At 44.5% G+C, this 16,733-nt stretch overlaps 2 protein-coding genes across 5 annotated transcripts in view; one reads left to right on the top strand and one right to left on the bottom strand.

Moving 5' to 3' along the window:
* Positions 1–16,733, bottom strand: part of LOC124054920 (myelin-oligodendrocyte glycoprotein-like) — a 35,712-nt gene that overhangs the window by 6,555 nt on the left and 12,424 nt on the right. The window contains exons 1-3 of one of the 2 annotated variants that reach the window (XM_046381463.1): positions 1,535–1,782; positions 411–782; positions 48–251 (exon numbers count right to left, since the gene is read on the bottom strand). The exons of the other annotated variant lie outside the window; for it this stretch is intronic. Of the exons in view, the coding sequence (XP_046237419.1) occupies positions 64–251; positions 411–782; positions 1,535–1,583 (609 nt within the window). The 5' untranslated portion in view covers positions 1,584–1,782 and the 3' untranslated portion in view covers positions 48–63. Of the gene's footprint in view, positions 1–47; positions 252–410; positions 783–1,534; positions 1,783–16,733 lie in introns of those variants that run through there. 2 annotated transcript variants of the gene reach the window in all.
* Positions 8,878–16,661, top strand: LOC124054915 (low affinity immunoglobulin gamma Fc region receptor II-like). Of its 3 annotated transcripts, XM_046381449.1 has the most exons (9): positions 8,889–9,279; positions 10,436–10,471; positions 10,741–11,001; positions 11,081–11,326; positions 11,498–11,668; positions 11,789–11,890; positions 12,704–12,802; positions 13,690–13,788; positions 14,190–16,657. In XM_046381449.1, exons 1-9 carry the CDS (start codon positions 9,249–9,251, stop codon positions 14,231–14,233), a joined length of 1,089 nt encoding a protein of 362 aa, XP_046237405.1. In that variant the 5' UTR covers positions 8,889–9,248; the 3' UTR covers positions 14,234–16,657. The 3 variants fall into 3 exon arrangements, with proteins under 3 accessions (XP_046237406.1, XP_046237407.1, XP_046237405.1); XM_046381450.1 differs by lacking the exons at positions 13,690–13,788; positions 14,190–16,657 and adding an exon at positions 13,789–14,169 and having other exon boundaries at positions 8,878–9,279; XM_046381451.1 differs by lacking the exon at positions 13,690–13,788 and having other exon boundaries at positions 8,882–9,279; positions 14,190–16,661.

Here is a 16,733-nt window from a genome sequence, read left to right on the forward strand (position 1 = left end):
ACACATGATGAACAGGTGACACATGAGGAACAGGTGATACCTGTGATCAGGTGATGTGTGTGATCAGGTGTAAAGATGATCTGTGACTGCTTCATGTCTTCTGCGTGTCCTGAGAAACATCACAACACCAACAACACCAACAGCAAGCGGCACCAGAACACCTGCTGCCAGTCCAGCATGTCCACGAGCGTGGATTCCCTCTGGACTGTCGCTGGTCTGGTCTCCGTGCATGTTGTCTGCCTTCTGGGAATCTGGAGGTGAAAATGCAGATCAGAGTCAGGACGTGACTGAGGGGTGAACGACCTCTTCACTGCTCTGCAGCCCTCATGTTTGACTGACAGGAACCAACAGGGGAATAAAGTGCAGCTACAGCATGAAGCCCTGACAACACACTGAGTCCACACACTCACCTGAACCTGTGACCTCCAGACTGATGAGTCTGATTGGCTCAGTGTCAATGAGGGCTCTCTTACGTCTTGAACCTCCTGCTGCAACTCGACACTTGTATGTTCCATTGTCACTGCTGCTCACATTCTTCAGGATTAAAGACACATTTCCAGTCTTCAGCTGACTGTACAGCAGCTCCACCCGTCCCTGATAGGACGAATGCTGGCGCTTTGCATCCAAGCCTCCATCTCTGTACAAGAGGACGTACTCTGATGGCTCCAGGTCATCTCTGGTCCACTGCACAGCTCTGATGGAGGCCTCAGTGGTATTACATGGAAGAGTGACTTCACCTCCAGGTCTCACTTGAAGAACATCATCTGTCTCCACACTGGAGGCTAAAACACAATTAAAAAAACAGAGAAGAAAATAAAGTAAAATAAACAGCCAATCAGAGCCGACCTTCAGTGACTTCTCTTTGAGTTCAGGGTTTAAGTCAGCCTCTGCTGATCAAAGCTGCTGACGTGCTTCATAGACCTGAACCCTTCATCAGTTTGTGACCTTAACATCTGAACTTCAGCTTTAAACTGAAGTCCCAGCATGTGGTTGGAGTCAGAGACTCACAGCTTCTGGGAGACAGACTGTGATGGAGGTCAGCTCAGGTCTGTCCTCATGACGTCTCCGCAGGTCAACCACAGCTTCTTACTGTTTCATTCAGCCAATCACAAAGCTGCTAGAAGTCCAGTGACTTCCTGATCCTCTGACACCATCAGACATTCAGACAACTTAAAGTTTACCCGAACAAGAACATGGAGCTTCGCTCTTCACTCAGCTCCCCGTCAACAGGAAACACGTGACGCCACACGAAGCCCCACCTCCTTCTCCACCTCCCCCCTCCCTCCTCCACCTGTCCGTCCCTCCCTCAGACCTCCAGACCGTGTGGACAGTTTGATCGATTTCAGTGGGGAAACAAAGTGAAGCTTGTTCTCACTCAGACACAGTGTCCACACATCCTGTCTCACAGCTCAGAGACCAGAAAGAAAGAAACTAAACAAACTGTTTTAGCAGCTGAAATTAGCAGCTTGAACCTGAAGACGTTAACATTATTTCATAATAAACAAATTAATTCACAATCAAAGCTCGTCTTTACCAGAAGCTGCTTCAGACAGAACAAACAGCAGGAACAGGAGCAGGAACATGGTGGGCTGCTGTCTCTTTGTCCTCCTCGTCTCTCGTCTCCGTCGGCTGAGCTCACATGAAGTACTTGGCCAGTAGCCTCACAGCAGTCTTATAGCAGAGCTCCACCCTCCACCCTGACTGGGTGGAGGCTGCAGTGTGACTTCTCAGAAATGCTGCAGCAGGAAGAGAACTGAAACTGAAACTGAAGCACTTTGGGTCTGCAGGTCTGCTTTAGAAAGTGGACCAAAGATGACACGAGTGTCTTTCCTGTTAAAAATGTCCACCAAAGAGTCTGAACTGAATCAGATGTTCTCGTGTTGCTGCAGTTTTGTGGAAACAGAATCCCGATAAGCTGAGTGTCTGCTGGAGCTCTGCAGGGTCAAAGTGTCTCTCAGCAGACACGTCCTCACAGCAAAACCGGTTCACAAACCGAACACAGACGGACACACTGACAGCTGAAAACCAGGACCCTTGATGTGTCACAGGTACTAACAACACCTGAGGCTGATTTACTGTTTCACAGACAGCAAACTTTACCACCAAAGTACTGCAGCTGCACAGGGAGGACAGGAAGTGGACTGAGGCCGAGTCTGGACCCAAAACCAGGGAGGCAGAGTTTCTGATGAAGCAGGAGAACCCAGTCAGATCTCACATGGATGTCCTGATGGACCCTGAGCTGGACTCAGAGGCTTCACCTTCAGGAGGGTCGACTGGGAGTTCAGGTGTCTGATGTTTACCTGCTGTGGCTCCAACATGTTCACATCAACACATCGAACCTGTGAGGCAACACCGCCCTCTGCTGGTCTCACACTCACACTGACATCAGCCGTGTGGGACCGCACTGCGCATGTGCACAACCACCACCTGCTTCTTCACCAACCCTCTCCGCTGTTTTCGGCCCGGTTGTTCCGGTTCGCAGCTCGCGCAGTTCGCGTGCAGCGCCGTCAGTCACCGCGACGCACGAGCTCAGCGTGACAAACACAAACAACAACAACAAGGACAACGTGACTGATTCACTCAAGTCCACTTTCGGTTTCTGGGCTCCACAGTCCCGTTCAGTTCTGTCTCTTCACACAGTCTGGACCGGTTCGGCGGTTCGTGGGTCACTGATGACGTGCGCTCAACTGCGCCCAGAAGCTGCCGACTGTCGCGGTCTTTCAATTCTTGGATTTTTTTTTTTTTAATTGAAATATTCAATACAAAGCAGTTATTATAATGTACATTCATACAAACAACAGAACGTCAGCCAGACGGTAGGCTACTTAGATAAATGCAGAAAATGTAGAGCACAAGTGATATGTTTTCATAGCTTTGTTATTGTTAGATTCACAGATACTTTCCATATACTGTTCTGTTTCCTTTAGAAATGCAATAAAGTAGGGGTTTGAGTGACTAAGTTTGGCTTTGTGTATGTGATATTTACCCAAATTATTAAGTTTATGACATACAATTCCTTTTGTTTTTTACTTTTAACATCATGAACACCAAAAAGTATATTGTTCCATTGTAACAGGAAGTCTGAGTCAATCTTCAGTTTGATGTAATGCAGTACCTCCTTCCAGAAGATGGCAGTATAGTGACAGTTCCAGAACAGGTGCATCATAGTTTCAGGCTCAGATCCACAGAAACAGTTCACACACACATCCCTCCCAAATCTCAGCAGGTAGTGTTTGGTAGGATAGTATTTATGGATTAATTTATAAGACACTTCTCTAACTTTGTTTGTAATCAAATATTTGTAAGGAAGAGTCCATATATGAACCCAGTTCAACCCGTTAACAATATCAGACCAGTACTGGACAACATATGGGGTAGTGGTAATATCAGATTGAAGCAATGATCTGATAAGACAATTTTTTTTCTTAGTTTTGATAGAGAAACACATTTGCCCCCCTGATGTTAATGTGGGGTCTAAAGGAGGACAAATTGGTTTTCCAGCACCTCTTAAAAGAGTTAGGATACCAGAAGGAACGGCATCCATTACAATTGCAAAGTCTTTGGGGGTAACAGGAATACCATATGTTTGAAGGAATTCTGTATAATTTAGCAGATTTCCTTTATCGTTGAGTAGCTGGGTAACTAAAATGATGTTATTGTTAAACCAGGAGTTAATAAATAAAGATTTGTTTTTATATTTGATATGTTGATTATTCCAAATAAAGCATCTATGTGGAGAGAAGTTGTGTTTATAGATTAAGGACCATGCCGACAGCATTTGCCTATGAAAGTTTGATAGAGTTAGGGGAAGTTTTTCTATTTTATAATTACATAGTAGCACATATTCAAGGCCTCCAATGGTAGAAAAGATATATTTGAATTTCAAGTTCCAAGTGGAAGAAGGATTATGTAGAAATTGCTTTATCCAGTTAATTTTAAATGTATTGTTGAGGGTGGTAAAGTCAAGAAAATTTAAACCACCAGAGTCATAAGTATTCATAACAACAGATTTTTTCACATAATGCGTCTTATTCTTCCATATAAAATTAAATAATATCTTATCAATGGCATTGCAGATCTGCTTTTCAACAGCCAGGGGAGTAGCGGCATAAGTGAGGCGAGACAACCCTTCTGCCTTTGTTAGTAACACTCTACCTTTCAACGATAGATCTCTTTGAAGCCATTGGTTCAGTTTTTTCCTTGTCTTGTCTATAATCATATTAAAATTTTCAGAGCATCTATCTGTCTGATTTTTAACAATAGTAATTCCAAGGTAAGTGAGTTTGTTTTTAATAGGTATATTATAGATCGTGGATTCACCGCAGTCTTTGAGAGGAAACAGCTCACATTTTTTCAGGTTTAAACAAAGTCCAGAAGCTGCAGAGAATAAATCTATTGTATGGATAGCAATGGGAACCTCCGTGGCATTTTTTAAGAAAAGCGTGGTATCATCAGCCAGCTGACTTATTATAATTTCTCTATCTGCAATAAAAATACCTTTCAATGAGCTACTTTTTATATGAGCGGCAAGTAGTTGAGTGCATCGGATGAATAGATAAGGGGAAGCAGGACAGCCCTGTCGTATGCCCCGCTGTAAATCTCGGGGAAGTCCCATTTTTTAATCTGATGGAGCTGTTTCCTTTTGAGTAGATAGTTTTGACAGCTTTACAGAAGAAATCACCAAAACCAAAACGTTCAATTGTTGAATGAAATGAAATTATGTTCTACGGTGTCGAATGCCTTATAGAAGTCCAAAAAGAAGATAAGACTGTCGTCCGAACATAGAGAGGAATAATCAATTAAGTGTAAAACAAGACGAATATTATTGGAAATATGTCTCCCTCTCATAAATCCCGATTGGGTTTCATCAATAATTGGGTCCCAAACATTCTTAAGTCGTTTAGTAAGTACAGAAGCAAATATCTTGTAATCAGTGTTCAGGAGCGAAATAGGTCGCCAATTATCAATAAGTAGGTGGTCTTTTTTAGGTTTTGGGATTAAAGTAATCAATCCTTGTGTTAGTGTAGGAGGTAAAGTTCCTTGTTCCACACTCTCTAAAATGACCTTAAGTAAAAAGGGAGTTATATCTTCAACAAATGTTTGATAAAATTCAGCGGAAAGACCATCGACTCCAGGAGATTTGTTTTTTTTGAGGTGTTTTATCGCATGAGTGACTTCCTGTAAAGTTATAATCCCATCACACATCTCTTTGTCATCTTCAGTAATTTTAGTGATGTTATTCAGAGAATTAAAAAATAAAGTTGCTGACTGATGACAATATTTGGTCTTATATAGCTCACTGTGAAAACTGGAGCAGAAGTCTGCAATTTTACGAGGATCATCAGTTAGATCACCATTAATGTGAAGTTGTTGGATTAAATTAAGCTTCCCATGATGTCTTTCGAGGTTAAAAAAACAGGCTGAATTCTGTTCTCCTGCTTCGATCCACTTTTTTCTTGATCTTACAAAGGCACCTTTAGCCTTTTGCAAATATATTTCATTTAATTTAGTTTGTACTGAAATCAAGTCAGAGCGCTCCCTTTCTGACATATCAGCAGAGTTTTTCTGAGATAGTGAAATTATTTTAGAGACTACTTTCTCTTCTTCTAGTCTTTGGTTTTTGGAGAAGGTACTTCCATAGTTTCTTAAATACTGGGCAGTTTTAAATTTCAGAAGTTCCCAGTTGCTACCATAAGCATCTTCAGCATTCGCTTTATTCCAAAATTCTGCTATTATCCTCTTTATGCCTAATTTGACTGCCTCGTGATTTAAGAGAGAGCTGTTTAGCTTCCAGTAAGCAGATCTATAGACCTTTGGGATAAATTTAATCGGGAAATCGGGAAAATAATTGCTATTATGATATTTTCAATATCTATCACTTGAAGGATAAAATGGCCTGATGGATCACGAATAGTTAATAACGACGACCCTGAAAAGTTATGGTTTAAAGTGGTAACACCAGCAGAATATTCAGAACCATGAGCCTGCCACAACTCATTACCCCATTGGGATCTCCAAAATATTCCATCATCAGGACCTGAATGTGACTCTTGGATAAAACAGAAATCAGTTTTGTGCTTCTTGGCAAACAAAAATAACGCCTTGCGTTTAACATTATTTCGTAACCCCCTGGCATTGAAAGTAACAATGGATAAGGACATAATAATAACAATGAATAGAACAAAATACGTCTAAGGATAGAATAAACTCAGATAATATTATCCTTAACAGGAGCTGGACCATCTCAGGTTCTATATGCAGTGAAACATACAACATGTAAATACAGAGAGGCACCTGGGTTTTCACAATTCCCCTCAATCTCATTAACTATGAGGCATCATCAGTGTAACATGAAGTGGGTTATAACAGTTAACTTGCATAATCTCAGTATAGACTTGTTAGTTATGTGATTATCACCTTCAGGTAGTTGGAATCAGTTCAGTTCCTTCTGCAAAGGCTCTCCCTCCGATGTAGTACGCCGTTTTTCCTTGTTCACGTGCTTTGGCCACCAAAGGCCACCAAAGGCCCCAGCTGCCTCCGTCTCTCCCTGGTGGCCGGTGACAAATCCTCAGTGAAGCGCAGTTTCTTGACCTGCAGATATGTCGACTTCTTTGCAGCTTTCCAGATTTTGTCGTGGTAAAAGCGGGTGGCAAACTGCATGATGATCCCTCGCGGCTTGGCGACATCTTTCCTTGGTTGACCAAATCGATCACGTCTGGAAGCTTTGTTTTGTACTCCGGCAGGATCGCTTGGCAGATATGTATCACCTCGGTACGGACATCTTGCTCCTTATCTTCAGGCACTCCATATAGGCGCAGGTTCCAGCGCCGTGAGTAGTTCTCCAGATCGGTGACTCGTTGGTCCATAACAGACACTTTTTTCTCCGTCTCACTAGCTCGTGTGTCAACTTGTGTCACCTTTCCTTTTATTTCCTGAATCTCAGCACAGGCGAAGTCAACTGTTTTTTCAGACCCTCGATTTTCAGGGTATTGTCAGAAATCAGTTTCTCCATGTTTTTTTCTAGGCTGTCAAGTCTGGTGTTTAAGATATCAGATATTTTTTTCACTATGTCCCCGTCATCCATATTCAAAGCGTCTTCAACTTCTTTGGAGCAGGGGGTTTGGACGGCGTAGAAGATGATGTGATGGGAAGAGGAGGGAATTCGGAATCCACAAGGGAGATCACAGGTGTATCTGCTATGCAGTAGTCGTGGAGGTTGTGCATAAGCGGGTTCTTTCTTGTTAAAGTTGCCTCCATGTGTTGTTGTGCGCTAGCTTACTGAAGCACTTAGCAAATATTTTCCCTCGACGTATATCGTTATTTATATATAACAGTATATATAACAGTTCTCCGTATAATAAGGATGTTTTGCCAGTTAAACAGGGTTATTCACCACTGCTCTAAGTTACCTCGAGTAGTGTGCAGTATAAAGTAAATGTTTCACTGAGTTCTTCGTTAGTTGGTGCTCAGCTCCCAAACATGCATGCGCTCATTCCGCCATCTTGCCGCGGACCCCTCTTCATCTTGGATTTACTGAAGAAACTGCCCTCCGGCACGTTGGGTTCATGGTCTTTGTGTGTCGGCCCTCCGACTGACTGGTGACCAGTCCATAGTGAACCCCAGTCCGCTGGGATGGAAATCCACCACCAAAAACACGAAGCCTGAATCAGAGCCTGCAGAGCACAAGTCTGAACTGTGTGAAGTGAGTCTGCTGCCTCTTTGTGTTTGTCTTTAGATTTAATGTGTCTGTGGACGAGTTTCTTTGGTTTTAAAGAACGCTGACTGTTGTGTAACTTAAAGGTTTACTGTTGAAATTGTAGTGCTGTAGTGAAATCTTCTGGATGTCCAGTGTCCTTATGAACAGACTTTGTGCCCTGAAGACGGACTCTTGGTACTCCAGTTGCTCCTCGGACAATAAGAAGGCCCTCCACGCATCATCAGAACTGCCCAGTGGATCAGTGGCACCCAGCTACCCGACACTAGAGGAGGTACACCACCCACGGTGTGCAGGCAGAGCAGAAGACACACTGAAGGACCACACCCACCCAGATCACAGACTCTTCACTCTGTTGCCACCCGGGAAGCACTACAGGACTATGTGCACCCGCACAACACAGCTTAGGAACAGTTTCTACCCCACCGCCATCCAACCTTTGAACTTTCTGTGCCACCTGCCCCCCCTCACTGCCCCAGGACTTGCTGCACCCACTGCACCCACCCTGAGCACCCACTACACCCACCCCTGAGCACCCACCCTACACACATTCCACGCTGCAACCCCAGCACTCATGGGTCTCACTGTTCTGCCTCTGCTGCCACATTGCACCTCATTGAATAGCAGTACTACTCTGCTGTGCAATGCTCTGTCGTATTATTCTGTTGCGCAATAATACTACTCTGTTGTGCAATACTCAGACTTGTGCAATACCACTTTGCTGCTGTACATTTTTCTTGAGTCAGCTTGTGTATCTGTTTATGTTTTCAGCTGTTTATGTTTTATACATTTTAGAACCTTTATTCTGTTTAACTGCTCTTATCTTATCTTCCTTTTCTGTGCTTCTGTTGGCCTGCTGTGAACGACATGTCACTGTAGTCTCTATGGTGACGATAAAGACTTCTGTTGTATTTACAGCAGAGACGGGCAGAGAGGAAACACATGAAGAAGAGGCTCAGCTCCATGTGTCTCTTACTGACTGCAAACCTCTTCATGACTGTCCACTTCATTCCACTGAAAGATCATCAAACAGGTCCAATAAAAGTCCTTTAATACTTTGTCCACACACATGAATTCTGTCAGTCCACAAACTGTGCTGTCATGTGTTGACGTGTTGTTTTACCGTCTCCCGTGTTGATTCTCAACAGGAGACACAAGAAACCAACGTGACAGAAATAAATAAAACATAAAACCTGACAACAGAAATAAAAAGTGCAATCATGAAACAAAGTGTAAATAAGTTAAAATCCTAACAGCCTGAAGTAAAAGCTGACTGTCCCTGCCCACAGTCAGCTGTCCAACACTCAGACATTGTCTCTGTCCTCAGCCTCTTTCACTCTAAAGTGAACATACAGAAGTTCAAACCTCCTTTGACCTTCCAGAAGACAAGAAATGTTGTCCACAGACAGGAAGACTTTGTCTCCTGCAAACTGCTTGTCAGAAAACCACAGCAGACTGCGTCAAAGAGGAAGGAGGTGGGCTTTGGCGTGGCGGATAAACGTTAACGTGTCGGGCTCAGATAACCACACTGAACATGGACGAATCACCTTCACTGTGGCTGCCAGGTAAGTCAGAGTGGGGCTGGAGACTTTTCTGCTGTTTTTATAACGACTGACTTACAGGACGGACGACAGGACGGCAGACTGAACTCTGGACGGCAGAGACAGCAAGAGGGACATTATGAGTCTTTATTCTGAATTACTTCAAATGCAGAGGAATTCTTACATGATGTTACATGTAGAAATGTTTTAGTGTTTTACACTAAACTTCTGTGCTGAATGATTAGAAACAAAGCAGTTCAGTAAAGTAAAGGCAGAGATTCACGGCTTCAAGGCCTCTGAACTCAGTTCACATTTCACTTCATCAGGCTGAATTCTGTTTAAAGAGCAGCCACACAGCATGGATGGATAGACAGATAGACAGACAGACAGACAGACAGACAGACAGACAGACAGACAGATAGATAGACAGATAGATAGATAGATAGATAGACAGACACTTTATTGATCCAGAGGGAAATTCAGTCAAACCATGCTGACCAAAGCATGTCAGCTGTGATGGTAATAATCAATAATCAGCTCCAAGCTGGTTCTGATTTAGCAGGAAACAAAGAAAAGCAGTGAAAAACAAACTGCATGAGACGGACAAACCTCTGAGCTCAGAGAAGACGACTTACCGACTCAGGAGGACATGTGGTGTCCTCACAAACTGACTGCTTGTTTTTGTCCAAAGATTCAAATGTTTAAAGAGTTGAGACACAGACTGGGATCAACTGCACACACATCAGGGTTCATCATGCAGAAACATGTGATCTGCTGTCCAGGGGACATCTGTGTCCTCTGGACATGCAGGTGTTAATGTGAATGTGAACATGTTAAAATGCACACAGAGACAGACTGACAAGAGGACAAAACAAACTGAAAAGTGTGGCTGCTATTTGCTGTCCGTCAGTCCGCCTGTCTGACGTCCTGGTGGTTCTGGAGGTTTTGCTCTGAACGCGTCCTTCAGTCCGTCTGTCTGCCGTCCTGGTGGTTCTGGAGGTTTTGCTCTGAACGCGTCATTCAGTCCGTCTGTCTGACGTCCTGGTGGTTCTGGAGGTTTTGCTCTGAAAGCGTCCTCCAGTCCGTCTGCTCTCGTCATGTGTGCTTGTGTTGTGTGCAGTGCAGGTTGGTCTTGTTGCATGTGAAGCCTTTAACCAACCTGAGTGTCGTTTGTCTTTAGTTCTGGCCTCACTGCTGTGCTGCACCACAAGCCGAGGTGAGTAAACGTCCTCCGTGACCTGCTGCAACTCTCAGCCGATTGGACGGTCTGGACAGGAAGTAACAGTTTGCTCATACAAACACTGAATGTAGTTCTGATGTCCACACAGAACATTCAGAGGACATGCAGTCTGTCACTTTATATTCCTGAAGCATGAAGAGTCAGGCTTTGATCTGAAACACAGAGGACAGAAATGCACTGCAGCAGTGATAATCAGTCTTTTCAAAGATGCAGATGGTGATCTTGAACCACATGTCCTCCTGCAGCCTCTCTGACTGTGAGTCCCAGCAGCTCTCAGCTCCTTAAAGGACAGTCCGTCTCTCTGAGCTGTGAGGACAACAGATCTGCTGGATGGACGGTGAGGAGGAACACGACTGATGACACCAGAGCTGAGTGTGGAGGAACCTGGGGAAGACCAGCTGGTTCTTCATGTACCATCAGCTACATGTTCCCATGGGACACTGGAGCTTACTGGTGTGAGTCCAGAGACGGAGCAACCAGTCAGAGCGTCAACCTCACTGTCACTGGTAAGATGAGACAGTGGAGTCAGTGCTGATGAAGCTGTGTGTAACTGGATGAGATGCTGCAGTTTGTCTCCATGTTCAGATGGACCAGTGATCCTGCAGAGTCCTGTCCTCCCTGTGGAGGAGGGGGACGACCTGACTCTGCGCTGCAGGACAAAGACACGTCCCTCCAGCCTCACCGCTGAGTTCTATAAAGATGGCTCTCTCATCGGGGCGGAGCCTACAGGAAACATGACCATCCACCGTGTGTCCAGGTCTGATGAAGGCCTCTACAGGTGCAGCATCAGCAGTCATGGAGAGTCTCCACCCAGCTGGATCTCCATCACAGGTGAGGAGGTCAAACATGACCCACAGACTGACTGCATTCAGTCCAGCAGCTTTGAGGTTTCAGCTGCTGTGGAAGGAAACAGTTTGAAGCTGAAGAGAAGTTAACCAAAGGGGAGGAGCTTCTGTTGGTTTCATCTCTTTTATGTGAACAAATGATCTTGTGTTCATTTAGGGAAACCAAAGACGACTTCAGCTCCGTCCACCTCCTCCTCTCCACCATCATCCACCTCCTCCTCTCCTCCTCCTGTCGTGTTGTGGTCTGTTGTTCCATCCTTATGTGTTCTGGTTCTCCTGGTTCTCCTGGTTCTCCTGGTGCGATGGTGCCTCCAAAGGAAACCTAAAGGTTCAGCTCAAACACAAACTGTGCTTTACATTTCAGAGTTCAGTCGCTCACAGGCTTCATATTCTGTCTTCACCGCTGAGTTAAAACTGGTTGAATTTTCTCTCATGTGGTTTGTTCCAGCTGCTGCAGAAGAAGATGGACATGATGACATCACAGGTGACATCACATACAGTGACATTAAGATATCGAGTCACCTGAAACAGCCAATCAGACGAGGCCAAGGTAACAGTGACCGTCTGTGTTCTTGTTCTTCTATCTTTGTGAGGACCACCGTGATTTAAAGACCTTGAGAGGACATTTTGGAAAGTGAAGACATTTAGATAAAATGAAGATCTTTTATTTATGTCAGTCTGCTCATGAAGATAAACCTCATGTAAAATCAACGTGTTTTAGTCCTCAGAGTTTCAGACTGTGGTCTGAGTCAGTCTGTCAGCAGGAACTAACAGCTCTTTGGTCATCCAGTGAATGTGGTCCTGGACACCACAGACTCTTAGTAACAAAGAAAGAATCTGCGTGCTTTACAAACGTGCATATTTGCCATACGGCTGAAAATGTGAAAGTGTTTTACTGCTGTGACTTTTCCTGGACTTCATTATTGATCTGTTTGTTGAATATTTCCATTCAGTGAACTTCCTGTCGTACCAAACTCTCTGCACACACTTTACATGTTTTGTATTTAAATATTCACATCAAATTTGGATTTCACTTTCATAAAGTTAATAATTTTGTAGTTTTTGTAAAGTTCATCCCGTCAGCTTGTGTTGGTGCCAGTAATGTTAACAAACAAAACTTTAAAAATGGAAATTCTACTTCACTTTAATTTGTGGACTTTTTACATTTTTGTCTTCAGCTTAAGTCTGATATTTTCTCCTTTAAACTGATCAGTTTGTCCTCTTCTGATCACAGCAGGAGTTTAAATAGTTTGAATACTTTTTGTATCATGACTACTGCAGTAGTTACAGTCGCCATAGTAACAGCACTGGGATCAGCTGTCCTACCTGCAGGAATATAATTTGCATGCGTCTGATTTTGCAGAGAGTGAAGCAGCTGCAGTTTACTCAGCAGTCAGAGGGACGCAGGACGTCCATTATGGACAGGTGGTCATCAGAGACACGAGGACAAGCAGGACCAAAGGTACAGTTGATCTGCTTTGTCTCCATCAACAGCAGAAGAGAAGAAAAAGGCCAAACTTTGTAAAGTGTGATGTTCTGTGAGTTTTGTTGGTGCCTGCTGTTGGACTGTGATGATGACGGGGACGGTCCAGCAGAGACCAGACCCCTCTAAAGACGGACGTTACAGAGGACAGGGCCGTCAGGGTCCCTCACTGGCTCCAGGTCTCAGAGTGAGATTTGAGGTCTCAAACTGGCCTTGAACACAATTAATAATTTGTCTGTTTTTCACGCTGCACATGAAACCACAGCAGCAGCTTCCTCCTGTTGTTTCCTGTGAACTGTGGACCGAAGCTGCTGACGTTTGTCACTGTGGTCGGATGTTCTCGAGCCAATGAGGTGTTTGTCCGTGTGGTGAAACGTGGCAGCGTCTTCTAATAGCAGCAGGTGGCTTTGTGGCGGTCCAGTTTCCTCTTTCTGATTAAAACTCGACAGTTAGACTGAACTTCCACTGTTCACAGAAATGAAAAACAGCTGCTATTCATTAAGTCCATGATAGAGAAGCACAAGAAGGTTAACATTCTTCTTTATATCACAAGCCTGCCTGCCTGCCACGAGTCCATCCAGCAGCACTGGGATCAGCTGTCCTACCTATCAAACTCTTCAACTCATCCCTTTTCCCCACATAGGACAATAATAATTTATCCTGCACTGCTATCAACACTTTAAGATTGGATCTGCACCTTATCTGCCGTTATCTATGTCATGTATATACTATTTTGTGTGATTATTTGATACTTTCGTTTGCCTCTTTGTACTGCAACGCTGGCACAACAATTTCCTGCGGGATCAATAAAGTTCTTACCTTAACTTACCTGCAGGAATATAATTTGCATGCGTTTGATTTTGCAGAGAGTGAAGCAGCTGCAGTTTACTCAGCAGTCAGAGGGACGCAGGACGTCCATTATGGACAGGTGGTCATCAGAGACACGAGGACAAACAGGACCAAAGGTACAGCTGATCTTCAGAGCCACGCCAGCTGCTCCCTCTGCTTCAAGCCCCAATGCTAAGCTAAGCTAACGACAGGCTCATACTTTAAACATGATGTGCTAACAAATTCAGACACAGACTGGGATCAGCTGCACACACATCAGGGTTCATCATGTGTCAGTGAAACGTCCATGAGCTGAGTCTGAGCAGCTCTGAAGTTCGTCCTGACAAACCCTGAGACCTGCAGACTCCCTGCAGAGAGCTCAGAACACATTGACACATGAAGACTTCAGCAGATCGTAGAACATAAAGACTGAAGGCTCCGAGCTGCAGTCAGACGCTCTGCTGTCATGTGATCAGGGACGAAGGAGGAAGGACTTTGGTCCAGTGTTAAAGCTGTGTGTGTTTGTGTGTGTGTTCAGAGCGTCCAGCAGAGCCACACGTCATCTACTCTTCACTGAGGTAGACCTTCAGCCCGGTCCACCCACTCGTGTCCAGCTGTCCTGGAACTGGTCCCCAGAGACCCTCACACCTGGCGTCTCACCTGCCACGAAGACACAAAGGACTCAGAGCAGAGCGTCCGTTTGGAAAAGGAAGAACTGAACTGTTGAGTGTGTTTCAGTGTTCTGCAGGACGCCGACGTGTCCCACGTGTTTGGACTGAACTGAATCTCATCGCCACTTCTTTTGTGTTTAACGTGACCGCTGGCTTTGCTCTTATTTATATTTTTCTGTTGTTTCCACCTTCATGTCTCATGTGGTTCTGTCGATTTCACAAAGCTGATGGAAACTTTGACTTGTTCTGGTTTGCTTGTGGCCAACTGATTCACACTTCTGTTCAGCACACAAACAGCAAAACCACAAACGCAGACCATAAACAGTGTGAACATCATTCAGGGGCTGGAAACTTCACACTGAGGCTCAGTCAGCCTGACATGCACAAACACTCCAATGAGCGGCTGGCTTCATTTAAAGGAATATTCACAGTTTTTAACCCAACAGTTGGGGTCCATGCAGACTCTGAAAGTGTTTTCTCTCGCTGTAATCGTCCTGTTTATTCTGGACATGAAGAGATTTCTTCATCTGCTTCTACAGAAGACAAAATGAGGTCAGAGGCCGACTGAGAGTTTTCCTGACTCAGTTGTACAGAATTACAGCCTGATAACTTTGTCTTCTGATCCCAAACACGTTTCCTGTTTCATTTGTCAGATTTATTATTTCACCATCAGGACTTTGCAAAACATCCAAACTCTCAGAGCATCAGCAGCCACACTTCAGAGGAAACCAAGGTGGAGTCGCAGACAAGCAGAGAGCTCAAGTCAGGACTGTTTACTAATATTTACTTGGTACAGAACAGAAGCAGCAGATGGCTAATCAATACAAGCTAATGAAACACATTTCTGTCAAATGAGGTTGGCCTCATTAGTTCTGATTATTAGTATTGAGCTTCACTCTGGTTTGTGTCCCAGCTGCTGAAGCTGCTCTCAGACAGGTTAACAAGCTCAGGTGCTGCCTCCACCCTGCACCGCCTCCACCCTGTGAGTGGAACCTGGAGATGATGTCCCTCTGCCATGTCAGACTGCTGAGGCCTCCATCAGTGGACCACAACCAGCCATCAGAGTGCGTCCTCTTGGACGGATGCTCAGTCGCGTCCTGACTCTGATGTGCATTTTGATCTCCAGGTTCTCCGAAGGGAGACAACATGCATGGAGACCAAACCAGCAGAGGAGGGAACCCAGAAGAGGAAAACCAGACTCCTGGACAAGCTGGACTGGCAGCAGGAGTTCTGGTGCTGCTTGCTTTAGCTGCTGTTGTGATGTTTGTTCACTAGAAATAAAAAGGTGATATGTTCAGGAAGTCAGAGCTGATGAAGCACACTTCCATGTGCTCACCTGACACATCACAGAGCTGTTCTGACCTGAACACATACTCAACATGATATTCAGTCTTTCTGTGGGTGTGAGGTCATGAGTAAATGTGGGCCTTGTTGTGAGAGGTTTTCATGCAATGTTACAGGAAGTGTTTTAGCACAAAAACACACAGGGCCGTCTGAATGACTCGATCATTTATTCTCCAGTAGTGCTTATCTGTGACCTCGAAACAAAAGAGTTCTCAGAGAGAATCCTCAGTGTCCTCTTCAAAATAAAAGCATGTCATGACTTCTCTCACTGTAACTATTTGGACTGAGCAGTCTGATCTGAAGCAGCAGTTTGTTACCACTGCACACTGAATGAGACAGGACGGAGCTGGATGTGGTCAGCCATGACGACCACGTGCTGCGTTCACTGAACACAGGCCTGAAGGGAGCTCCGGCTTCATGAAATGGTTCAGTCAACACACGGACAAACGTTACAGTCAGTCAAAATGCCAAAAGACGAGAGACGAGTTTGCAAATCATCCGTTTGTCTCAGTTTGTTTGTGTGTTCGCTCCAGTAGAACACGTGAGAACAGAACCAAGTGGATCTACTGGATTTAACCAGCAACACCTCAACACAACACGAATCTGTGCCGGTTTGGTCAGACGTCACCATTTTAGAATACTAACTGGTTTGATTTTATTACCTGTTAACTGAGATGTGTTTCTATTGGTCAGCTGCTTCACTGAGGAAAATTAGATTAAAAAGACTAACGTGTGGGAAAAAGTGAAAAAAAAACAATTTCATTAATAAACTGCAGGAAAGGCAGCAAACAGACACAACCAAGGAGAGCTCAGGTGTGTCAAGACAAAGAGGACGACACAGGTGACAACAATCAGGACAAGACAAGCAATCAGAAAAGAAGGGAAAAAAACAGAAGAGACAGGAAATGAAAAGCTAAACAGGATGCAAAATTACAAAATAAAACAGGAAACGAACCAAACAGACACTTCAAACCATGATAACAGCTGTGACTGCTGGATTGAGACTGGACTGTCCCCTCTGGACTGAGTGAGGACTCTCAGGCCTGTCTGGTGGACTCTGTTCTTAG

The sequence above is a fragment of the Scatophagus argus genome, chromosome 23 (assembly GCF_020382885.2).
Source record: "Scatophagus argus isolate fScaArg1 chromosome 23, fScaArg1.pri, whole genome shotgun sequence".
Classification (NCBI taxonomy): domain Eukaryota; kingdom Metazoa; phylum Chordata; class Actinopteri; family Scatophagidae; genus Scatophagus; species Scatophagus argus.